Source organism: Haliotis asinina, chromosome 6 (assembly GCF_037392515.1).
Source record: "Haliotis asinina isolate JCU_RB_2024 chromosome 6, JCU_Hal_asi_v2, whole genome shotgun sequence".
Classification (NCBI taxonomy): Eukaryota; Metazoa; Mollusca; class Gastropoda; order Lepetellida; family Haliotidae; genus Haliotis; species Haliotis asinina.
In genome coordinates this window covers 15,749,008-15,775,674 of record NC_090285.1, presented here as the reverse complement: position 1 = coordinate 15,775,674, position 26,667 = coordinate 15,749,008, and the positions used below count along the sequence as shown (strand labels likewise).

The following is a 26,667-nucleotide window of genomic DNA, read 5'->3' as shown; positions in this document are numbered from 1 at the left end:
TCCAAAGTCAAATGCTCTTCTATGAACAAAGGTGCATAGACCAAAATGTAAACAATTCCAAATCAAATTTTGTGCAGTTACATAAAAGCGCTGGGTCTGGCATGATCAGTCAACTGATTCATTCTACCACCCGTCTAGGTGACCTAAGGGGCAAAGTGATGTTGGTCCAAGCAACCAAGATTCCCGTTCTCCACCGACACAGGGCCGCAACCCACGACAAACAGGTTGCCCAAATCTGTCGCTCCTTGCGACCAGCTATGGGGTGGTGTGGACCGAGTTGTCCCTGGATCCACTCGGGGGTTGAAGAGTTTCCCAGCACCCACTCCGAGAAGGTGGCTCTTCACGTAAGCCCCTATCTGATGAGGATATTTCCAGTTTGGAAAGAATGGCTAAAAACAAAGGGGATTTTTTAGAATTTTGAGATCGTTATAAAGAATCGTGCCGAACAAGAGGTATTTAGAAGGTGTAACGAAAACCAGTAACGATGATAAAAGCACAATGACATGTACATATTTATGTAATGGATGAAGCAGACGTAAAATCTCAAATAAAAGCGTGTTCTTTGGAATGCATATTCATATGATCTTTTCTGTTTAGGGTATCATAACCGAATTCAAGTTATGTCAGCCACAGAAATCTCTTGTCCTGTAGTATATCAGCCAAATCCTTCTTGTATCTGCTGTAAAAACTGTCCAGCAAGACACGGGTCTTTTCAAGCATAGGTACCTTAAGTATCTTCTTCTGACTGACCCGTTGATGAGGCACGTTGGCAATAGAAGTAATCCACTCTTCGGTATAATCTGAAATACAATGCCTCTTTGAATGAGGTGACCTCAAGTGGGAATATGTGCATGACAGTAAAGTAATATATGACGAATGGGTGACGATGGGACAAGGGCTAGACCAGACACGTCGTGAAAACAATAAAGAAGAAGTGGACATACATAACATTTTGTCCTATATTAGAATACAGGCTTCTAAATGCCTCTCAAGAACCTCGACAGTGAAGTAGTTGTTGATCTGATATTTTGATGTCTCTTGTCCATAAAATGAGAATTGTGATATCCTTTCCTTCACAGCACTGAGCTCTGATTCTCAGGGTTACAACTTGAAAACATACTGGTGGAACGGGAACAAAAAGGAACTCACTCAGATTCAGATAGTTGAACACTTTTGATAGCTGAGCTTTTGGATCTTGATCATGGTCCTCAGTTCGCAGTATGAGAAATTGCTCTCTGGGAAAAACCTTCAGCCATTCTCGCATGAACACTGAATAACACCCTAAGAAAATACGTGTCTGTGAAAGAAAAGTATAAAATTATGCTTTCTGAGGAAACATACTGTTATTTCTAAGGTTGCTCCGGTAAGTTTATAAACTGAAGAAAGAGTTCCAACAGATGAACACACAAGTTTAGAAGTGTAATTAACATTAAACTTGACAATGTACTATCGCATGTCCAAGTATGGTGACAAGAGCTGTCAGTAAGAAAATCAGCAAAAGAGATGGGATCACGAGAATTCAACGTCAGCTAAAACAATCAGTAACAGTGGACACAAGAAATACCATCTTCTGTGCATGGAGAAAATTAGTCGGTTGATGGAGGCAATCCGTAATTGTTGGCCATGGTCGAACGCAATCTGGCTGCCTTGCAACCTCGTCCAACGTGCTTTCTATGGCGTTTGATATATGGTGGGAGCTGTCAATTACATGGTTCAGCTGTCATGTGGTAGACGAAGTTACTGGCTACACCATTGCCTTTTCATTGACCCTGGTGCTTGAACACCAGATGGTCAGCGATATGACATTTGTAGCATCCCGTACAACGAGACTTGCACTATTACATATTCATCACAATAGCTTCCACATGCCTATGGCAAACTCTGACTCTGCCTAAATCGGCGACACACTATCTGCTCATATCCGAGAAAAGAATGCCCCGAGAAAAGAATCACCGTGCACTTGTCAGTCTTGTCAGCATAATGCAGTCTTCCTAAAGCCCCATTCTCCCAATTACAATTTGGGATGGAGTTAATATCCATTCAAAGGTGACTGGTCCACGTGTTAAGTGAGTGAGTGAGTGAGTTTAGTTTTACGTCGCACTCAGCAGTATTCCAGCCATATGGCGGCGGTCTGTAAATAATCGAGTCTGGACCAGACAATCCAGTGGTCAACAGCACGAGCATCGATCTGCGCAATCGGGAACCGATGACATGTGTCAACCAAGTCAGCGAGCCTGACCACCCAATCCCGTTAGTCGCCTCTTACGACAAGCATAGTCGCCTTTTATGGCAAGCATGGGTTGCTGAAGGCCTATTCTACCCCGGGACCTTCACGGGTCTCCACGTGTTAAGGCCCCCTTAATGAGTAAAATAATTTCGCCTCTAATATTAGATTTGGATAAGATTAATGCACAAGTACCAGGTACTTTAGGTTGAAACAGACCCTTTGACATTTCTGTGGGAAACTTGCGTTTAAAAATTAAAGAAGTGATGGGGATATTTCGGACGTTGTCACTAGTCACAAAATACATCCTACCCGAAGTCTTCGTGCTATATCTAGGCTGTACAGACATTGCTCCACAGTGTGGTTTTTCATGCAGTTCTGCTCAATCTGGATATCTTCACTCACAGCCTTATGGAAATCGGCAGCTGAACCTCCACTCCTCATTACGTAGTCAGAATATAACCTGCAAACATAATGGTATTACGGAGGCCTGCGGTCAGTATATTCCCAGATAGCATTATGACGTTGGCCCAACGTAATTGTGACCTTCGGGACAACGTTGGCTGACATTGTTGGCCCAACATCGACAAAGAAACGTTGGCCCAACGTTGGGTTAACGTCTGTTTAATTCCTCGGTACCTCTCACCCATCCTGATACGTGTGAACAAATCTGGCAATACCAAGAGATAGCAATAATACATTTTCTAAGATAATTCGGTGAAAGATCAAAGGCGCCGACAATACTTTATCAGACGATAATGTGCACTTTTTGCATTACGTCACAATGTGTTGACGGCACTGCGCCATTCCAGTATGTCCCCTCGTAATCAAACTTGTTTGCATTACGTCACAATGTAACCGACGTCACGATGGATGTCAGTTGCCATCGCCTGGTACAACCTCCCACAGTAAGCTGCTTCGTCGCACCAGGTTTCTTGGTTTGCAGTTGCATCACACAGCTAACACCACCGAGGGAAACATTACGTTTATGTTTTACGAAGGTTAAAATGTCTCATAGTTCGACTCAAAATTTTACAGAGACACGGTAATGTTGGCAATGTTTACATTACCACAATGCAATCGTGGAATGTCGCATGACTAGTCAGCTTCAACTAAATATACTGATCTAAACTTTCGTTGGTAGCAGAAATGAGACGGTCATATTGCCTTGTATGGTTTAAGAGAATCACAGATGTAATTAAAATGATCTAGAGAAGATATTTAACCCGAACATAAAGCGTCATCAAACTCTTCATCATTTGTTTTTCTAGTAACGTTTGTCTTAACGTATAGGGCTGACACGTCAAAAGAACAGCGCGTCAGTTAGCACTGTCCGAGGATTCTTAATTTAGGCCACAGACACCATCGTTTGTTTTCTGCCACAGATTAAACGAAATTAGGCTTAGACATTATTAAATACGGCATCTTAGAAAAGAAATACAGTTCGTTCTACCACCATACATAGTGTAATAAAGCACACTTTAGCCATGAAGTAATATATCGTTAAAGCACTCGGACGCAAGCAATACTTCACAAGAAAACCATCACAACGTGATATGTTCACAAAGTATTCTGTCATGAATGTTACCCAAACCACGAACACCAGAAGAGAAGAGAGAAGTCGTAGGGCTCTATTGTCCAGCACAATGCTTCGTGTGAGGACGTCAGCTTTCTGAATTTCAGTTTTTCGTCAAGTATGGGCCAACGGCCAATATTGAAGGACACTCACAACCTATGTATAGACTTTGTATATCTTACGAGCCTTCAGCTCAGAAGTTTACTTTTGTATTCCACTCAAAATGTGTTCCTTGTATAGTTTGTATCTAACCTCCACCCCTAAGTATGTATTGGCCTATCTTTCCCCTACCTGTCAATACAACTCCTTGCTCAAGAAAACTGAGAGGTGCTCCTGTCTTATATAATTAACAAGCACTTGGCTACCCCTGGTGTATTAGTTAACATTGTTTATTAATTCATTTGCCACCTGTACGGCTGTTGCAGAAAAGAGAAACCATGAAGCACAAAACACGTTCATTAAGCCATTCCATTTACCATGTGTGTTGTGAGAACGATAGCACAGGGTTGCAGTAGAAAACGCGAAAGTTTGAAACATTAAACAAGCACCCACCTGTCAGTTGGATTTCTTAAGATGAGGATGAACTTTGGATCTGTATACACGTGTCTCATAAGATGGGGTGTCAAAACCACCGGTTTTTCTAAACCTGCATTTTGGGGTATTTTGGGCCAAGCTCGGAAGTCACTAAAATCTGATGGAGATGCGTCACCTAGAAAAACGACACTATGAGTGAATGAGCATGTTTTAACGACGCTATATTGGGTATTTCAGTTAAAAATCACAAAAGTTTTTGTTTTTGTTCATAGTGACGTTTCAATGGCCGTTTTATGACGATGAACTTGCAAGTGAACATTGCATGCATGTACATGTGCCACTCACACACTCAATCAAATCCATCCATGTATCTCGCCATCCAATAATCCATCAGATCAGCCACATTCTGATCATAGGCCAACGGCAAGCATGATTTGCTGAAGACCAATTCTAACTCACATATTTAATAGTCACAGAATCAGAGCTAGTGGAAATTATAAGTGGGAAGATACAAGTTAGAATTTACATTTGTTAGGAGAGTGGATGTTCTGTATATTGCATTATTAAATGGGTAATAGTTATTATTGGGTCACAACGTTTAGTGTTTTGAATGATAATTATTATGGGTCACATTCCGTATCATAAATGGTCAGTACTTTCAGTGTTTTGTCAGCAGGCTTTCAGGAAGTGATTTAGAATTACATCCCTTTAACTGTGTTTTGATTGACGTTGGACTTCCGGGAGGCTTGTCGAGAAGATTGCACGGCGTAAGCGCTCGAACCTTCAGGAATTGATCACTGAATGTATATATGAAGGCTAATTGCCGTGTTTCGGATACGGATACATTATATTTGGGACCCATTATTTTAGAAATGATTCATTTGCATTGTACATGAAACCTCTCTTCTGATTTTTTGTATCTTGGTATTGTTTTGCTGAATACACATTATTGAAAATTTCAAACTTCTCAGTGTTATATATTTTGCCGGTTCTGAGGGGATTTCTCGCATCTTTTGTCACGGCATATGTTTAACCGTAACACCTTCATAAAAACATGCTTGTTGACGAACGGGATCGGGTGATCGGAGACGGTGACTTGCTTGCCACATGTCATCGTATCCCAGTTGTATATATTGCTCATGTTATTGACCGCTGTCTGATCCAGACTCTAGTTTCGCCATGTACATGTAATTGGAATATGTCTGAGTAAAGCGTTAAACAAAAATCAATCAGCCTACAAAGTCGATGGGAATGGGATTTGCAGACAGTAGTTTGCATTCCTGGAAAACTCTGATTTAGGCGATTTTTTAAACTGTCCAATGATTTATACCATGTATATTCAACACGCAGACTACCTGTGATCATGTAGTGGTAGCCTCCTTCTGTAGTCGTTGCTTCTATCCATGACCTGCCCACAGCAAACTGATCTTGAAAGCAGCTGAAGTTGCACGTTGTCCTATGTCCCATACTATTAGTATAGCCTGTAAAAGTGTCATTGAAAAGAATTAGTTGCATAAATCTTAATAATTTTTCCCATCACTAAACAGTTATATGTTTCCGCTGCAGTGAACTATAGCATGCAGATTCCAACAGAACCACAAATTTCTTGTTGTACTCTGCTTACTGGTGTCTGTCCAATTCAGACTGACGTTTTGACACTAGTTTTCTAGTTGATCTTTTGTAATAACATTTGGCGATTCACATTTAAAAGAGTAACGCAACATCTGTGAATGTGTAGCCCTATATATTCATAATTATGTCTGCAGTTCTTTTAAACCATTGGGGGCACTATAAATTGATTTCACGATCTTCGAGCATCGCGTGCAATGCACAAACCCATCATTTGCAAATATCACGTTTCAGTAAACACCTTTGTGAACTGGAAAATCAATTGATTTCACTGTTTATGAATAAAGAAGGAGCCCACGCAGGTAACATTTAATCAAAGTGGCCCATTTATTTACTCTTCTGAATACTGGCATTTTACACGGCGCCCTTGCAAGAGCTGTTGCTTTTTTTCCATCGACTATCAGCCGATGGGCCCAAAAACATCAGCAGACTAATGACATTTTAAACTATCAGGCGTTCAGGAGAAATAACAACCTTTCCCAGAAATATAGGGGTTTTTTTCTGTGTTTAGAAAGAGTTGCCTCCGTAGTGTTCTAAGTCCAACGGAACAGTCCGAAATCGCGTAACATCAGCCGATAAAGTGGAAGGTACGACCTATGAGAATACCATTGTTATCCTCAGGGCACATTGCAGCAGGACGTCACTGGAGTTTGGTCATTACTAATGGTCGACCTCTTGTTAGAATATATGTGCTCAGCGGAATATTCTTGAACAAGTGCCACTTGGCGGGGATTCATTAAAGATGTACTATAAACTTGACCTCGACGAAATATATATGGACAAAGGTACAACGGTACATAACTAACACCTGAGACAGGGTTGTTGTACCTTATTTGGGTGTCCATCTTCTGAATACAAGGCCCGTCTTCAGGGATGACAATGCATAGCCTCATCATGTACATGCCATTTTCTCCTGTCAACAGGCGACGACAAGAGTCCTTGACTGCGATTCACAAAAGCCTCCTAAATGTAGGAGGGTGTAGCTCATACGACCTTATCTACGACCCTCTTCAGACCTACTTTACGACCGTTTTACAAAAATGGTATCCATGCAGGGGTCCTAAATCTACGTCGAACATTGTGTAAGAGGTACTTCATGCCTTTCTTAAGGCAAAATAGTAAATCATTCATTGCGAAATTAAATCTCCTATTGCAGTGCAAATCCATGCCAAGGTAAGTATAATGACGTACAATTTCAAATGGTTAAGTGAATGAATGCGTTAATAACGTCACATCTGCAATATTTCAGCCATATCAGCCATATGGGGGCATGGTGGGCGAGCTGGCTAAGGCGCCAGGCTAGTGATCCAGCGAGGTTTCGGTTTCGGGATCGAGCCCACCTGTCACCGGGTGTAAAAACCTTGGAGTCAACTTTGTGTGCAGACTCTTTCAGTGATGTCACAACCCCTAGTGTACAGTACACAACCCTGTGCACTTAAAAGAACCCACGAATCCGTTGGTATATGACCAGATGGTGGCCACATGAACACGTGCATACACCTAGTTGCGGGTACAGCAACGTGCAGTAAACTTGGACAAAGTGCTGTGACTATGTGTCCCAGTCCACCCAGCTGTCAATTGGGTACCTCGTTAGGATGAGAGAGCCACAATAAACTCGGTGCGCCTAGTGGCAGCAATGAGTTGTATACTCCCCAGGGAGTTGAGATTGAAATACGATGTGCTGTTGAGATTCACATCCGGTGATCGAGGGGAAAATACCTAGCGCCTAGAGAAATTGCCTTGCAGTTTGATTTGTGCGCTATACAAGAACACTTATAATAATAATAATATCGTGACGAGAGCAAATTTGGAGATCATAAAGAATTAAGATGCCGTATTTAATAATTTCTAAGCCTAATTTCGATTAATCTATGGCAGAAAACAAACGACGGTGTCTGTGACCTAAATTAAGAATCCTCGCACAAGGCGAACTGACGCACTGTTCTTTTGACGTGTCAGCCCCCTACGTTAAGACAAACGTTACTAGAAAAACAAGTGATGAACAGTTTGGTGAAGGTTTATATTCGGTTTAAATATCTTCTCTAGATCATTTTAATTACATCTGTGATTCTCTTAAACCATACAAGGCAATATGACCGTCTCATTTCTGCTACCAACGAAAGTTTAGATCAGTATATTCAGCTGAAGAAAACATTGCAAACATGACCGTGTCACTTTAAAGTTTCGAGTCGAACTATGAGACATTTTATCCTTCGTAAAACATAAACGTAATGTTTCCACCGGTGATGTTAGCTGTTTGTTGCAACTGCAAAGCAAGAAACGGGATGCGACAAAGCAGTTTTCTGTGGGAGGCTGTACCAGGCGATGACATCTGACATCCATTGTGACGTCGGTTACATTGTGACGTAAACAAGTTCGATTACGAGGGGGCAGACTGGAATGGCGCAACGACGTCAACACATTGTGACGTAATGCAAAAAGTGCACATTATCGTCTGATAAAGTATTGTCGGCGCCTTTGATCTTTCACCGAAGCATCTTAGAATGTATATTAAAAGAATTGTGATCAAAGAGTAGTAAAACAGTTAGACTATCTATATGTTTAAACTAACAAAAATGCTACGTTTTAAAGCATGTTTACGTTGGACTTACGTAGAGGGACACTAATTTTACGATACTTTAACCCCCTTTGAGGACATAGCCACTAACAATGGCAAATGCTAATTTATAACACCATTGATAAGATGACGTTAATCAGTTTAAAAACCAAGCATTATATTATAATTTACCGTATACTCGTATATGAGCCTTCATTGTTTTGACAATGAAATATTTGCCCCTTGTGACGGAAAAAGCAATGGAGTCAAGCTTGACTGTCATTCTTTCAACACAAGGGATACAGAATGGAGGATCATCGCCTTTTAACAAATACTCACGAGTATACCTGCTGTGGCTAATGGGACATCATCGCATAATGGCGCATAAAGCGAGACTGCACAGGAACTTTCATGATTATCGGAACCATATATATAAAACAGCTATATATTACGACATAAACCTCTGTTTAAAGAACATCATGATTTTGTTACAGGTTCTGCAGTTGATCCTATCCTGCCTTATCGATCGGATTCAGGGTGGCAAGGAAACACGCAGTGAGTATATTCTGAAAACATATATAAGTGAGTGAATGAGTTGATATTTAAAGACATAGCAGCAATATGTCAACCATATCGTGACTAAAACAAGTTGTAAATTCACCATACATACACATAAATTCGAAAAAAAACTGTCAACTAAGAACAGTAAAACCAACTGGAATATCACAGTAATTTAGAAGTAAAACTGGCATATATCTCTAAAGGTGTATTTCAAATGCGGAGATGACAGTATAAATATAGGCTATAGACAGCACATCTCCTTGTGATGGAATGTTCAACACAATCAACGAAGACATGCTTGACCGTGATTCTTTCACCATAAGGGATACAAAATGGAGGATCTTCTCCTTTCAATAAATATTCCTTGGTATATCTTATATGGTCAATGCGACATCGTCGCATGATGACCTCTTCATATCTGGATTGACAACCCAAGTAAGCATAACCAATATAGGGTTTTTTTTCGGGCAATGTGTTCATAGCTACTTGGATATCTGGCACTTCTTGTGCATCAGATCACGAATATAAGATCTCATGACATCTTTATAATCAGAGTATGGAATAAGAAGTGGTGTCACAGAGTGCTGCTTTAGGAGCAAGCTCACACTAAAAGAGCTTGTTGTCTTTAAGATGGTGAATGCTGGATTAGAAACTTAGTCTTTGCTTTACTGGATAATGTTCTTAGTCATCGGCGTACGTGAATTAATTCTGGATACATGCATAAGTCTGTTCATAGCGAGATGTCAAATAGGGTTACATATTGTAGAATGATAGGAAACTGATCATTACCACAATGATGAGTTTCTCAAAATGAAAAACTGGTTCTTCTTGTCACTTAGACATTCAGCTCAGCTTTGACGGACAGCGACAAAATGATGGGAATATTTTGCCCTTATTTTGTAGAAAAGAAGAGTAGTTCATTTTAGAATAGCTCCTTTGCTGCATCAGCAATTGACGAGAAGCAACACCTGGCTGCAGCAAAGACAGTGATGGTAATGAACAACTCATCAAAAAAATCATTAAAGGATACAACATTCATACACTTATTGGAAAGAGTAGAGTGAGTCAGTCATTTTGAAACATAGTTTTAGTCAAAGAATAACCTATTAAATGTATTCTAACATTAATTATTTCAATATATAATTTCATGTATGTGCATTCAGATAGTTAAATTGCAAATTCGTTGTTTAATTCTAAATTGCTTCTTCAGATATTGATTGCTTCACCCCTTATTCAAAACAACAGTTCGCTGAAATCATGGAAGAAATCAAGGCGATTTTTAGTTTCAAGTTATCATTTTATGTAAATATTTATGATGAACCTGAAACAATTATTACTAATTGTTTTAGGAGCAACAATTCATGCACATTTATGAATGAACAAGTCAAAAGTGAGTCATGCCTGTGAAGGTAATATGATGTGCCCCACTGGTTCATGATATATATTCTCAAGTTTTAGAGTAACTAGTATTTCCATTGTTCCGTGAGTGGGAAAGTGAGGATCAAAGAATGATATGAATGAAGTGGTTTATATACGCCACTTCATCCTCCTGTATGTGCCATCGACACATCCTATTACACAAGGAAACCCTTGACACGAAAGCTCGGGAAGCTCTACAGAGATCCTTGATTTCATTGAGGAAAACCCATTTTGCCAAATACCTCAGTGTACACAACACTTCCTTGGAAGTCGTAATAGCATGTGAACGTCATGTAGATTTGTTCAAGAACTGGCTCTAACCTTCTGCACAGAAAAAAAATATGCCTAGGGTATCTGTATCTCAACATTAATTCAACGTCATCCAGAGTGTTTCTTTAATCAGTTGCAGTACCACAATCGTTGACGCCACCTTTGTAGTGTTTACAACCTCCTAAAGCATTTACGACAGGTCAGTCTGGGTCTTTGTGAAACGGGGTATAAAGATAAAAGGTAGTCTACGACCTGCTTTACGAGGCCGTACCGGTAAGAGGGCTTTGTGGAACGGACTTCAGGATCCCCTTTCGCATAGCAGTAAGGTGATCGTTAGTGACTAAAGTAACCGTAGTGCAATGATAAAGCATGGGCGTTAAGATTAACTGTAGTAAAGGCTGCTTCGTGAAAGTAGCCCCTTATCTTAATCCGTGGTTCTATTTTTCTATTTAGCAATTAGATTATTTCTTAAGTTCTGATGAGGTAAGAGTGTTATCATTTTAGCACTCATTAACTTGGAGATAGGGTGTTGATTTTGTACATCTCCATAAAAATGACGAACACACAAATGTCCTATGCTATGGTAATACACTGATACTTTGAAAAATACCGGGTGTTGTGATACTTGTTTCCATGTGCTCTTTGGTGTATAAATATAGTCGGAGGCTGTTCTCGGAACACAAATTTCTCATGTCTGGTAAAGTTATTTTTACTTATTTGCTACAGTATTATCAAATCGAGTCATGCTAACTGTGACCCTTTTAGCATTGACAATACAGCCACCTGAGATATATATCTACGTTTTAACAAACAATCCGCGAAGGCGCAAGTATCACTTTGCATGCACCATACCTCTCTGAAAGTCCGTAAACCTATCTGGCCAGTCCTTTGTATCTACGGTAGTGTTCATACAATGACATTACCATATCTTGTACGGCTCCAGTAGAACGTTTCCTTCTCCCCAAAACAATCGTTGCATGGGAGGACGTCTTCATGGGCCCTTATGCGATAGGAGAGGTCGGTTGTCCCTGATTTGCACACGCCAAGAAGATGGTAGTATGGGACACACTTGAGACGAAACGTCCCTCTCTCTTTTGCGTACCAGCACGGGTTTTTAAAGTTGGGAAGATATTTGGGTCTGTCCTGTTATATGAAACACAACATTGATATTTTTCACATGGTGCGATTTGCTAAAATCGTTTGTGTCCCAAATCATGACTTCACACACAAACGACAAGTAAACTGATGAAGCGAATGGACATGTATATATAACTCGGTTGCCAGTTACCTGTTTGTGATGGCCTGTGTGTATAAAATATAATTCTATCAAACACTTATCGTCTCAAACTCCTTTTGTGAGTGCAGACATGGTTTTGGAAACCAAAGATTATAATATATTAACCAGCGCTCCTTTTCATGTCTTTATCTTCAAGAGAAGTAATTGTTAAATCTTTAAGTAATTCAGTCAGATAAAGGGTGTCTAATTTGTGTGTCTGGGTACATATTATTTCATGAGTGAACAGCATAATAGCCTTAAGTAAGTGAGTTTTAGGTTTAGCAATATACGAGCAATATCAAGAGGACACGGAAAATTGGCTTTATACATCGTACCCATGTAGGGAATCGAACTCGGGCCATCGGTGTGACCACCAAACACTGTTACTGGGCAACCTGAGCGCACCTTTTGGAAAGTAAATCTGTACCTTTCGATCATAGAAGTAAGGCTAAGTCTTTACATACTTTGTTAATTTAGCTATTTCAGTCAGGTAGAGCGTCTGTGAAGTGTGTCTGGGTACACATTATTGGATGAGAGGACAGTATGGGTGTTTAATGCCTTTAATGGGGTGATTTTAGTTATACGCCGGTTTTAACTATATACGAGCAATATCATGGGGTGGGGACATGGGACATGGGCTTTATACATTGTACCCATCTGGGGAATCGAACTCGGGAAATCGGTGTGACGACCAAAGACTCCTAATGGACTGCCTCGACGCACTTCTTGAAATGTAAATCAGTACCTTAAGGGTCATAGAAATTCAGTCCGAATGCCTGAAATCTGGGTTCGATTGCAGGCATGAGTACAATGTGATACGCCCATTTCTAGTGTGATAATGGAAAAAACCGGCATAAGCTCCCACCTCACTGACTCACTTTCCCAACAGAGGAAGCTAACTCTTCACTTACCATACAGAATAGATCCTCTGCCGTGTGTGACAGTTCTCCCACGCATCGAATGCCACGCTTCTCTGACTTATGGTCTACATCCTTGGCTTCAGAAAGGTAGCCATGTGAAGACATGATGTTCTTAATGCCATAAATGGCCATTCTGCTGCAGTGCCGAGTCACAAGCCATAGTGAAGAGCAAAGAACCAGAATCAATAAAACTCGTTGTTTCAGTGGGACCTTCATCGTGACCTTCTAGAACATGATATATCTTGCTGTATGTTTTGAGTGAGTGAGTTAATATTTAACGTCACATTGGCAATATTTCAGCCACATCATGACGACCAAAAGTTATGTACTAAGAATAGATACATTAATGCTTCTTTGAAAGCATTTCAGCGAATGAAATATTGGACTAGATTATCACAAAATTAATTAAAACTAGTTTGAATTCAGTGTAAAATGCTAAATCATTTCAAAACAGGAATATAAAATCGAACGATAGATCGCCAGCAACTGAAGGAAGATCACCATCCTAGGGACCATGGGGACTTTTAGTGCCTTTGCAATCTCCATGTACCCTAACATTGCATTTATACCATGCAATGGCGATGGTGATGAAATTTAGCCACAATTTGAAAAAACAAGTATTCGCGTTTGTAAACCACGTCCCAATCAAGTTAATAAATATTACTGTAGAGCCCTCTACAAAACATGAACAGGGCTCTTATTCTCGAAACGTTCGTAGCCCTAAGGATTCGTGATTTTGATCGCAGCCAGTGTGTTGAGAATGGGCTTATGAAGTTCGTAAGGCTAGGAATGTTTCGAGAATAGCTGGCCAGATCACTAACGAATCATGTACAGCAAACTATGTTATTTAGTATGTGGTGTTTAAAAACACGCGGACAAGGATCCAAATATATGTGCATCAGTACTGCACTCTTTTGAACAATAAATGTGTGACATTCAGGTTAAATAAAAGTAGCGTATCTTCAACTTCAGATTGATAGAACAACAGCAGATATTCATGCTATTAAGCACTGTTTAAGAAAAAGGATTCAGCAGAAAAGACAGTCCCAAACAACAACCGTTTGAACGTTTGTAAGACATTCGGGTTAATTAATTGTAGCAGTTATCCATGAATCAAGATTGTACATAATATTTTGGCCAGCAATAAAAAAAACGCAACCCAGAATAAAATTATCCTTTTACAACATGATTTTGGATTTGATCAAGGAAGTAAAATATGACATCCATAATCTTGAGGGAAAAACAGTTCAACAGTTGTTGCAAAAAACTGGGTTAAATTCAAAGTATAAATAAAATTCAAAGTATAAACAAAAATTGAACCTACCCCAGTCTAAAACATGGATGGGTCTGTATTGCTCCAACACAACTAACTGTTTTGCCTTCAAACCAGTATTGCAATGTTTTCGTATAAGCAACCAGAACTGCCAGCTGATTCTACAAATGCATCTCGCAAATAAGATACAGATGCTCCGCAGGGTTGACCGATGGACGCTTGGACAGAGTCACTTACCCAGGATGTCACCAGGCGATCTGAACATATTCGTAGGTCTACCATCTAGAGATCCAATATCTGATGAAGACAGATTAGTGCTACACACAGCTGCATCAGGTTGCAGCGGTCATTAATCCTCCCATGTTATACCCACATATATCTGGGTCAAGTAATTGAAGATTTAGGTTTAGCTTCCGTTCTCGTCGAATAAAGTTTACACACATACATACATAGCCAATTGCAAGGATCGATGTTTATGCCGTTGAACACTGAATTGTCTGGTCTTCCCAATCTGCCGTCATACAATGGTATTTAGAAACAAACAAATATTGTCTCCATCTACCACTGACTAGATGAATAATTATGTAAATCCCACTCTGCAACTGATCTTTACAAATGCCATTTAAAATATGACATGTGAATTGAAGCAACCACACAACGTGTTTTGTTATTTTATCTGTGGCGTTTTACTTTCTTGTGACACAAAGGGAACTCGAGTCACTGTAAGCTCAAAAGACCGGCGTGGTATCACGTGACATGGCGTCATATGTGCCTGGCGCTAATGAATTCCTCTTGGATTTTACCTCACAACGTTACAGTGCTCCTGGATTCTGAAGCAAAAACAGATGGTTTCTAAAATGGTGGTTATACCGTGACAATTCGATCCGATTTCACATCTTGCAAGACACACTTCAAGTGAAGATGAAGAATAATCAAGCGAAAAGGAAGCAATAAAAATTACGGTAATGCTTCAGACAAGGGGAAATATAATTTGTCTGTTACAAAAATTACACTGTTGCACGACTTATACTCATGGAAACGTACAACGGAATGCGTGAAATTACAAGTATTCCTTCATTTATTCCCAGAATTTCACCCACAATGAAATACATACTTGTGAAGAAAGGACAAGGTATGATAGAGGCTCTTGTTGGCCCACAACATGTCATGATTATCAAAATTTTACAACACGATAATTTTAGCATAAAAGGAGCTAAATTAATTGTTGAAGTTACCTCCAGCAGCATTTTTATGTTTTAGTGTTGTTAGTTTTCCTCTTTGAAGACCTCATATTTTACAATATCTTCTAGAAACCTACATTTTCTGATTTTCCGAGTGATAGAAAAGTGTGAGCAAAAGCGTGACCCATCCCAATCTTTTCACCACATATGAAGCGAGTAAATTAGAATGCACAGCTAAAACATTGTGGTGGGTCACGCTTTTGCTCATATCAAAATCTTTAAAAAAGTACATTTTTTCGGTTTATGAAATTGCCCCATACAACATCTCAACAAATAAACATTGACATAAACTAACATCTTTAAAAACAACCCATCACATTTACACATCTGTGTCATGATACATTATATTTTGGTTTTGTGCTCTAAAATACACATATCAAACATCGTTATTAAAATTTTCAATATCATAAGGCACTCACAAGGCTGATTTATGAGAGGTAAACAATGGTGTTTGGCTGTTGGTCTCTGCTAGAAAAGTAAGAAGATGTCTGAAGATTTTCAAAATATGATCAAGCAGTACTGTAAAGGTGAGAATCTTTGTTATTATGTAAGAATTTGATCATAGTTGTTCTATCATCTGTGTACCAAACACCTTTGAGTCACCTGTCACTGTCAAAATAACACTGTCATTCAACAGGATTGCCATGTATAAACATATGCATTTTCCAAGAACTTGTGTACCTTGATGTTTCCAATGACATATTACATTTCATTTAACCAAAATGACTACACTTAACTGTAAGAAAAGGAGTCTTTCAGCTACGTAGAATAAGAACATTGTATCAAGGTCTAGCAGATAATGAACACAAGCAGACGTCAAGTCATTCATAGTTGTAAAGTGTATTATATAAGCTTAAATTCGCACTGGTAGACAAAGGAATATGTAGCCTAATGGTTGCAATAGCGGGATGTTGTTGTTTTTTCGTTATCAGACATGCAGGTTCAAATCCATGTAGCTTTTCTTTCTTTTTTCAAAGTTTGTTTATCTAGTCTACAATGTTTAACTAAACTGTTTCACATCAAATCCAAATATTGTAATTTTTTTCTTAAGTTTAGTAGCCCATGTTACAACACTGGTGAAACATGCTTTAATTAACATCATGTAAATCTTTTCTTAAGACACTGACCATTCACCTTTTCAAGTCGGTCTAGTTGCCTTTGTTCCCAATATTTTAAATTAATATTTTATACATTTTGATCTACTTTAGATTCATACATTTTTGAATACTGCAGTTCTTGAGAGTGAATCAGATACTGAGACTGATGACTGTATGAATGAAGAGTAATAGTGGATGTTTTATATCTTTAAAGTGGATAAGTTGTGAATAATTACTCTGTGAAGTCTTTTGAATACTGACTTTAACATGTGCATGGTGTTAATATGAACCTGCCCTGACAATGAAATTTCACCCGAAATGGGCCCCTTTGAGGTCAAGGCCTGTGATTTTTATTGCAACATGGATGGTTATTGTAATAACATATGATGATTGAGATGTTAACTGTATATTTGCTAAAACTGGTTGTAAATGCTGACTTGTAACGCTTACTAGTTAGAATGAAGCTGTGCCCAAAATGAAGCTTTACCCAAACCAGGCCCCTGTGATTCTTAGTGCAACATGATTGTTATCATGCTTACATGTTGTACAATGGACCCATGGATTACATTTGCATAGAATGCTGTGAATAATGACTAAGTTTTGGGGACACAATTGGCAAGTAATTGAATTAACAATGTTTTGCAACCCTATTTGGGCGCCTTGAGGTTAAAACATTATGATTGACATTGACATGTTTTTCAGCATGACTACCTGTCGTATAACTGCTGTAATTTGCATGTAAATAAAATAGCAGATGTAAATAAGCCATTATGGCACACTGATATTTCCGACTTCTTGTTATTTTTCATGGGAACTGATAAAACCCATTTTGGGCCCCTCTGCAGTAAAATTACACCTCAGAACATATCAAATATAGCATTTTTATGCAAATCTAAATTGTCTCTAAACAAAGAACATGTTTTCAGCCAATTCTGTTAGTGGGCCAAAAACCACCCTTATCATACCTTGTCCTTTGGTAAAGAACAAAGGAACAATTGTAATTTCATGTTTTCTCGTATTCGTTTCTATCAGTATGTGTTGTTGCAAGACAATAGGATCCTAGTTCCCAGTAATAACTTATCAAGTGTCCATACAAGAACCCTGCCTGGTCGAGCAGAGATAATATCAGCGAGGCATAAATTGTTTTTTTAATTTATGGCTAGACTGTCCAAAAATTGCTACCATCTGAACGGCCAGCTTGGATCCACCCAGGAACAAATGTACTATTGAAGCCCATGGTGATCTACTTTTAGCTCTTAGAAATCCATAGTCTGATTTTATCATACATTGTCATCTATAGTCTGTCATTAACGGTGCAATATAAAAGTGGGCTAAAGACTGCCTATAATTGAAGGTAGATCACCATACTGTTATAATCTGTATGCATGGTTATCAAGAACCGCAAAAAAATTCGTAAAGACCGAGCTCATATTATAAATATATTATATCAGCTCAGCCAGATATACATTTTAAGGATATCATGCAGCAGAGATGACCCTTGTCCCCTCTAGGCGCAGTCCTGACAGCGAATGGGACGTCTCCAGGAAACACTTAGTCTAACCGACCAAGAACTTGCCTGGAGAATATGAAGGCTCCAAAAACACTGCAGCATTCTACATTATCTGCTGCTAAGGGCTGTGCTCCAAAGTGGAGGACCCGGGTACTTTCCTGATCTGCGGCAAAAGACCAGGAGGTACCAAACCAAGAGCACCGAGAACAAATGGGGACTTGGGTGCAAGCGAGACATTTCAAAGGCGAGGTCTACATATTGAGCATGCTTTTCCTGAATCTCCACAATCATTTTGCTCCAACCCAGGGACAGGGTTATGTAGGATTTATAAACCAGTTGAATTAGAAATATACATAAGGCTTAAAAGGTTTGATTGTTACCTAGTGGTTGTCTTACGTATGTTTGTGGTGTTAGGTGCGTCTTAGTGTCAGTTGAACTGTGTTCATTCTATGTTGTCGGTAGTGTATGCAGTGTAGTACGGAGTGTTCGCTGCTTTTGAAAGAAGATGACCATTTGTTTTTAAAATCCATTCAAATGATTTTTTTTCAAATGTACATACACCTTTTTTGCATTTGGTATCGACATATTTCTCAATTGTTATCTTGAAATATCTTCTTTATATTGATAAAATGTCATGTTCCTTAATCCTTCATTGATAATGGTTAATCTTCCGAAGTTTACTCTGTAAGCTCATCAACATGTGTTATCGATATTTGATAAGAGCCTGATTCTATTGAATATGAAGTGCGGAAAGGCCACTATATATGATCGTGTACATGTTCCGGTAAATTCTATGCGAGGTTACTGGAGTGATATTGTTATGGGTAACGATGCATGTTTGAAAATACAATATACACTTTCATATATTGGGATGAGCATACTTGATGCAGTTAGACCTAACTTGAGGTGAGGGTGACGAACGAATTGTTATATAACCAAATATACAGCATAGTATTTGATAGATCTAAACGAGTTTGTACGTTACTTGGAAGTGGCCAGCTAAAAGATAAAGCATTAAGAATTGAAATGATTGTTGTAGATGCTCAATGTTAATCGGGTCTTGTGTGGACATAGTCTGGGGACTTGACTATTGCCAGTTTTATCTATGATGTAGATATTCTCAAAATCTACACTCTCCTTGTATCCACGTCGGGATTTAATGACTGTGGCAATAAGGAGTGAGTGAGTGAGTGTACTTTTAAGCCGCACTCATCAATATTCCAGCTTTATGACGGCAGTCTGTAAATAATCGAGTCTGGACCAGACAATCCAGTGACCAACAACATGAGCATCGATCTGCGCAGTTGGGAACCGATAACATGTGTCAACCAAGTCAGCGAGTCTTACTACTCGACCCCGTTAGTCTCCTCTTACGACAAGCAGAGTCGCCTTTTATGGTAAGCATGGGTTGCTGAAGGCCTATAGAAATATTGTCTATCATTGAATATCCACTTTAGTAACCTGCTTGTTCGTCATATACTTTGCTGTTTTATTCCACCTAATTTGTAATCCTCTCTTATACTACCTTTTTAAATAGTTTCCCTTAAACATTTTGTAAACAAATTCGTCTGTGATGCTTTCATCTTTCAGTAGTGGGGTCTATTATTCTTACACTCCAAACTTGTGGAATATGTCCAAATTAAAAACATTGTTGTGTATGGCTAATAAATGTGGCATGTTATAAAGAATAGAGGCCTTGATCATTTCGGTGACAATGCGTACCATCTGGTTCGGTGCCTTTTGATTTTTTAACTCACGAAGCTCTTCTTAGATCTCCGACTCCTTTATTACATAGTCCAATTCATCAACATATTCTAAATTATCCTCCAAAATTTCAAGATGTTCTTTAGCATGTCAAAGCAAAGCACTTGTAGATACATTGCCGACAGTTAACAAGTACACTCTGAAAATGTCCCCTCGTATTTGGCCGGCTGTATAAGTACCTAAGGCTGACACGGTCTGGTTATGGTTTCACTGTTTTATTGCGACGTACCGCTGCCGGTGACGATTCGACGGATTTCATGCTTCGATGGGTCACTTGCCCACGAGTCTAATGGTTGAGGACATCCACTGCTGTCGGCAAGCATGCGATCTATTCCATGTTTCTGTTTCCGGGATCAATAAAATCTTGTGAGTACTGGTGTTACAAGAGACGTTCGGCTAAGGTGTGATCGAATCTCTTGACGATGGCTTGGCTGCGGTGACCTCCCTTTATGCCTCGTCTCTTCTGAACGTCATGTTTGGCCAGCAGCTGCGACACACTTCCAGTGAACGTACGTCCGGGATCGACTTGCAACACAGCAGGCCAGGTCATGATTCTGCATTTGTAGATGCATTCGAAGGCTTTAGCGACTTTGTTTGAATCTTTGGTCGTCAGCAGTTTTGCTTCCTTGTAGCGACTGTGCGGCGTGCACGAATGTTAAGGTGTAGTTGTAGGTATTGTGCCTCACCCTGTCGTGTGGGAGACACAGGAGGTCAGCATGGTAGACGTGATTTGGCGTCAAAATTTCCAATTTTCTTCTCGGGATGTATAAAGGCGGGTAGGTAGACTTGCCAAATGGCTTGTTTTTTGCGCCAGGCTTTGGCTTTCTCTTCCGAGACTTGAGCTGTTTTGTCAAGCTTCAGGGCAGCGTCCGCGTCTTTCCCCTACATTTGCGAGCTGTTATCAATTTTCCCCATTATCTATGTATGAATGTGTGCATGAGCATTCCATTATTTGATACCAGTGTCCGCAAGTGTAAGTCGATGGCGATCCATCGTTTTGTGTCCAGGAGAGACAGCGAGGCCTTGTTGATCATCAGTCAGTACACTCTGTGTCCGTGGCTTCTCAGCATGTTCATTTTGGTGTTTGAACGTCTTGTTCTCGAATAGGTCTTGCGACCTCGGCAATAGACGTGGCTTCGACAAACCCGGGATCGAGGGCAAGGTGACTAAGAGATTTAGAATAAGAAACATGTTAACAGGAGACCTATTTAAAAGAAACTGATACTTTTGACTTTCGTCAATTCAATGCACGTCACACTTTTTCACTGCCGGGTGTGAAGGCAAATGGAGGATATTCCATCCTTGTTAAACATGATACTTTTGACTTTCGTCAATTCAATGCACGTCACACTTTTTCACTGCCGGGTGTGAAGGCAAATGGAGGATCCTCCATCCTTGTTAAACATGATACTTTTGACTTTCGTCAATTCAATGCACATCACACTTTTTCACTGCCGGATGTGAAGGCAAATGGAGGATCTTCCATCCTTGTTAAACAGAAAGCTATTTACAGCCCTTTTACACTCAGAACTGATCTCCAAGCTGTTGCAGTGCGGCTTACGTTGCCCACTGCTTTCACACTATGTTCTCTCTATATACCACCCTTTTCAACTCTTCAAATGAATGATCTACAAGCGCTTTATGATGAACTTATCAACGGCATTATTGTGGGCATTATTGTGACCACAACCCGGTCTGGGGTGGTTCAGCTACAAACACTAAAGGTAAACTACTGGAGGAGTGTATTTCAAGTGGTGATTTATGCATTTATAATGACGGTTCAAACACATATTTACATCCTGGCATAGGAACATATTCGGCTCCCGATATGTCAATTACAGACCCAAACCTATAAAATCGGAATGGTCAGTCCATGATGACTTCTGTGGTAGTAACCATTTCCTAACACTACTAAACCTGTAACCCTGTCTGATGTTTCTTTCTTCTTCCAGATGGAACTTCAGAAATCATTTTGGCCTGTTTCCAATTATTGTTGAGTCATGGTTTTCGAATATACGGAATTGCAGAGGACCTTGGTATACATTCGTCAGCAATGATATTCATTTCATCAGAAATAAGTTTTAGAGCATCAGCAATATTAACAAAAAATTCAGGTTTAAGCTTGTCCGCACATAGCATTTCATATAAGCCCAGTTCCTCTGCCCTTGACCAGGCTTACGATACTGCTTCAGGAGCTGATGATATACATGAAGCTGGAAAACATAGCTCCCTCCCGTCTTCTTTCTTCTCCCCCTTGGCAGATGGTTAGGTCCCAAGTTGACCTAACATTAACTACATTTAAAAAATCAGAAACGAATGAATTACAGTATAAACAAGAATATCATCAATTGAAAGATAAATTATTATAAATCCTTATTTACAGATGGGTCGAAGGACGGTGGCGTAGTGGCTCCTTTGCGTTTGCTGTCTTCTCTTTGGCAGTTGGTTAAGCCACAAGTTGACCTAACTCTAACACAGTTTGAAAAGTCAGAAACTAATCAATTACAATATATACAGGAATATCGTCAGTTAAACAATAAATATTTCAATTACACATCCACATTTACAGATAGGTCCAAGGGTGGTGGCACAGTCCCTTATCTCTTAAAACAATCTCTTATGGAGAGGGTACGAAGTCCCAGAACATTCCAGGTAAATTTGAACGTTCCTCTTTTTTAGTCGGAGAATATGTGTAGTTCTAATTTATAGCTAGATGTGTCTCAGTTGCTAGCTACTGAGGGGTTAATGTAAATCCAGCTAAGATCCACGCAGGAAGCAAATGCACTGTAAGTCCCCATGGTCCTTAGTGTGGTGATCTACCTTCAGTTTTCGCAATATATAGCTTGCTTTTACCTTGTATTGTCCTCTATGCGTAAACTGTTTTAGATCTAGTTGCTGTTTTACATTCGAATCTGCGATGGTCTAGTTGTTCTACTGTCCTTCGCTAACAGGTTTTTCCAAATTTCCTTTAATTATTTTGTATGAAATTAATTGTTCTCGTCACGGTATGGCTGAAATATTGCCGATGTGACGATAAATTTTTACTCACTCCTAAACTCTTCCACCGATTTTCTTCATATTTTGCATGCATTTCGGCAAGAGTTTACGCTACAGCAAAAAAAACAGGATTGGGAACATTCTTGATGTCTTCGTTAGATTAATAAATACTTAATTACAAAAACAAGTGGGACATTCTCTCCTTTTATCCCCACTTACCCCATGTTCACTGAACAGTCCGTATTTCAAAAACTATTTGAGTGATTTTAATCAGATTTTGCACGCACTTCTCCAAATTTGGGCCGTCCCAGAGCCGCCCTAAAAGAAAATGCAAGAGATCGAGGATTCTTCAGATACATTTTGGCTTAAGCTCAAGGCTAGTGATCCAGCGATGTTGCGGTGTTGGGGTCTAGCCCACCTGTAACCGGATGTTTAAACCTTGGTGTTAGCTTTACGTGCAGACTCTTTCAGTGTTCAGCCTGTGCACTTCAAAGAACCCACGAATCCGTTTGGTATACGTCAAGATGGTGGCTACATGGATGTAATGCATTTTAATGACCAGCTTGTATCTTGAAAGTATCCTATCAGTTATCAACCGGTACTGTATTATCGCTTAGTTTGCGTGAATAAACGTATCGTGAACATTCGTCATATTGTAAACACCTAGTTGTGGCTTGCTTGAGAGGCATATTTTTAGAAGTTGGAAGTAAATAGGAAGTGTCCAAGTTCACTGCACATTCCTGAGCCCACAATTAGGTAGGATAACTGTATATGGATGACAACTTCTTTAATACTGGAACACGACGTTTCGATACAGGTTCTTGTATCGTTTTCAAAGTGTAAATGATACAGGAAGAGAACAGGCGATATATATACATAAACCAATTAACAAGTTATGATAAAGATAAAGGGTTAACAATGGATACAAGGATAACATGGAAGCCAGTAGCGCACAGAGCCTAGTATGAATACAAGTTAACAATGTGATGATAACTAAGTAAGCCAGTGAGGTACACAGAGTGGGTTGTTTGTACAGTAGGCTAGAGTGGTTTGATGAACTCATCGTAAGCCGAGGGGATGGTCTCTGTTAATCAGGGGTCGGTATCGTTTGATGTTGATAGGTTCAGTTACTTTCCTTTTGGTAATGGGGATGGTGTACATCCAGGTAAAACCATGCAGGTAGCAGAAGTACTGTAACTCCCCCTATAGTATGGTGATCTACCATCAGTTGTTGCCGATCTATAGCCTGTTTTTACACTGTATTGTCTGAATAGTGACATTAGTTATAACTTTTCAAGCGTTTTAATTCTAATTGTGTGTCACCCGTGAACGGCCACCTCCTCGTGGTGAGTGCTGGGCTAAGAGCCGTTCACCCCCTTTGAGGACCCGGGGGCATATTTGGTCCACCAGTCCGTTTGTCGTGGGTTGCGGCTGTCTCGATGGAGGACGGGATCCTGGTGGTTGAGGGCATGGGAGCAGGACCATTGTTCCTATTGCTCAACACACCACTTTGACCCTGATTTCACCTAGACGGGTGGTCGAATGGGCCTGGTTCAACCAATGGACTGGTCATGCTAAGCCCTGTACATGTAAATGTTGCTACACATATTTGAGAAATTATTGAAATATTTGTCTTGGTTTCATGATGATTTATTTGTATTTCGATTGTACAATTCCAATTTCTTAACTATGGAGTCCTATGGCAATAAGGCAGTGGCTCATGCGCCAATCTGGTGGAATAACTACATTTGTATTATTCTGCTAGAGCATATCATCCGGGTATCCTTGGTGCTGGAAGCTGGAGGCCCGCTTGCTTTAGCATTGTCCTTGTGATACTCCGTGCTGGGTGAAGAGCTCGGATGATGAACCACATTACACTAACCATGGCTTATGAAATACCAACAAAAATAAAAAAACGTCCACTTTATACTGACCCTGGTCATTCTGACCATAGACCGTCTGCATCGATTGAGTATTGGCCGCGTTTCCTTGTGATTGAGACTCCTGACAAGACACCGTTAAAGTTGAACCCCTATGTTGTATCCAAGGGTATTCAAGGTATTGCTGGGGATGTGAAGAACATTAGACACTTACGTTCGGGAGCGCTGCTAGTTGAGTGCTTTAAAAAAAACAGGAAGCAAACAATGAGTATTGAATCTTTCGTGGGCATTCCGGTCACGGTCTCTCCTCACAAAACCATAAACACAAGTAAAGGTATCGTCAGAGATCGTGATCGGCTGTTTGCTGATATGTCTTGACATAGCATCGAAAATGAAAGATCAAGGTGTGCTAATGAAATTATCCAAACAAATACCCATCTGTTTTCCTTCTCTTCTCCAAATGCTGCTAAGTCAGTGAAGGCAGGTTACTGTAACATCCAAGTTGAGGCATACATCCCCAACCCACTCAGGTGTTTTAAATGCCAGAAATATGGACACGGTGTATCTACCTGTACACTATCTGTTGTGTGTGCTCACTGTGGTGAGAAGACACACACAACAGAAGATTGTGACAGCCATTTTAAAACATGCACGAACTGCTCAGACGACCATTCATCTTGTTCGAAGTGTCCAATTTGTAAAGAGCAAATGACAATAAACAGCATAAAGTTTACCCAAAATCTCTCTTTTTCTGAAGCAAAAAAAAAATAGTGAAGAGATCTGACCTTACAGAAAGTTATGCTACAGTAGCAAACACAGCTCTATAAAAAATAGAAAAAAAATTATCCACAAGTTGCCAAACTACCTTGACTTGGATCAATTGCGACTCTCCACAGACGTTATACCCTGCTATATCATCACAGACTGAGTGAGTGAGTTAATATTTAACGACACATCGGCAATATCTCAGCCATATCGTTAGGAGAACATTTAGTACTGAAAAGAATGTCTACTATAAAAAACCTGTCAACGTAGGACAGTAAACGAAGTAGAATATCACAAACGGAATTAAAACTAGCGTGGAAAGTAAAAACTAATATTACTATTCGGACAATACAATATAAAAACAGGCTATAGATTGCCAACAACTGAGGGTAGATCACCATACTAGGGACCATGGGGACTTACAGTACCTTTGCTACCTGCATTGACCCCAGTTGGATTTACATCTTCCCCTCAGCTGTTAGCAATTTAGTCATATCTAGCAAAAAGACACATCTAGGTAAAAATTAAAAATACACATATACTACAACTGAGAATAGCGGAAGGTTTAAATTTACTGTGAATGTTTTTGGACTTACATACCCTCTCAGGAGGACAATAATTTGACAATACTTCAATCCCCTTTGAGGGTACAGCCACTACCAATTCAAGTTACTAATCTAACCAACCAATAATCAAAATGCAACTATCTACAGAACACAATCATCATGAAATCAATTTCTTTTAAAAATCCAATAATTAAATGAGAACTTACCGTGTTAAAAAGGTCATTTATTGTTTTGACTGTAAAATACGTATCCCTTATCATGGAGGATTCAACACAGTCAAGGAGGATATGCTTCACCATGACTCTCTCATCACAAGGTATACAAAACGGCGGATCCTCACCTTTCAATAAGTATTCATGAGTATATCGTGTATCGCCAATACGCCATCGTCGTAAAGTAACCTCTTCAAATCTGGACTGACAGCTCAAGAAGGTGTAACCAATATACGGTTTTATTTCATGTAATTTATTTATACCTACTTGGGCGCTCCACGTCTTCTGCATCAGATCACGGCTGTACGTTCTAATGATAGCTTTGTAATTAGTGTATGGAATAAGAAGTGTTGTCACATATTTCTTGAGTGCTGCCTTGGCATCAAGATCAGCCAT

At 39.7% G+C, this 26,667-nt stretch overlaps 1 protein-coding gene across 1 annotated transcript; it reads right to left on the bottom strand.

Annotated features, from left to right (window-relative positions):
- Positions 1-618: 618 nt before the first annotated feature.
- Positions 619-26,667, bottom strand: LOC137287714 (carbohydrate sulfotransferase 15-like). The gene is made up of 8 exons (XM_067820103.1): positions 26,539-26,667; positions 12,958-13,191; positions 11,694-11,913; positions 5,690-5,815; positions 4,353-4,509; positions 2,537-2,687; positions 1,150-1,297; positions 619-800 (listed from the first exon to the last, which is right to left on the bottom strand). Exons 1-8 carry the CDS (start codon positions 26,665-26,667, stop codon positions 619-621), a joined length of 1,347 nt encoding a protein of 448 aa, XP_067676204.1.

What these genes read in the sequence shown, in the direction of transcription:
- LOC137287714 (XM_067820103.1), bottom strand. Translation starts at nt 26,667, where the DNA reads ATGGCTGATCTTGATGCCAAGGCAGCACTCAAGAAATATGTGACAACA. An exon ending in CAGAGGATCTATTCTGTATG is followed by an intron (nt 11,914 to 12,957) that starts GTAAGTGAAGAG and finishes TTCATATAACAG; the next exon opens with GACAGACCCAAATATCTTCC. An exon ending in GTTCAACTATCTGAATCTGA is followed by an intron (nt 801 to 1,149) that starts GTGAGTTCCTTT and finishes ATTGTATTTCAG; the next exon opens with ATTATACCGAAGAGTGGATT.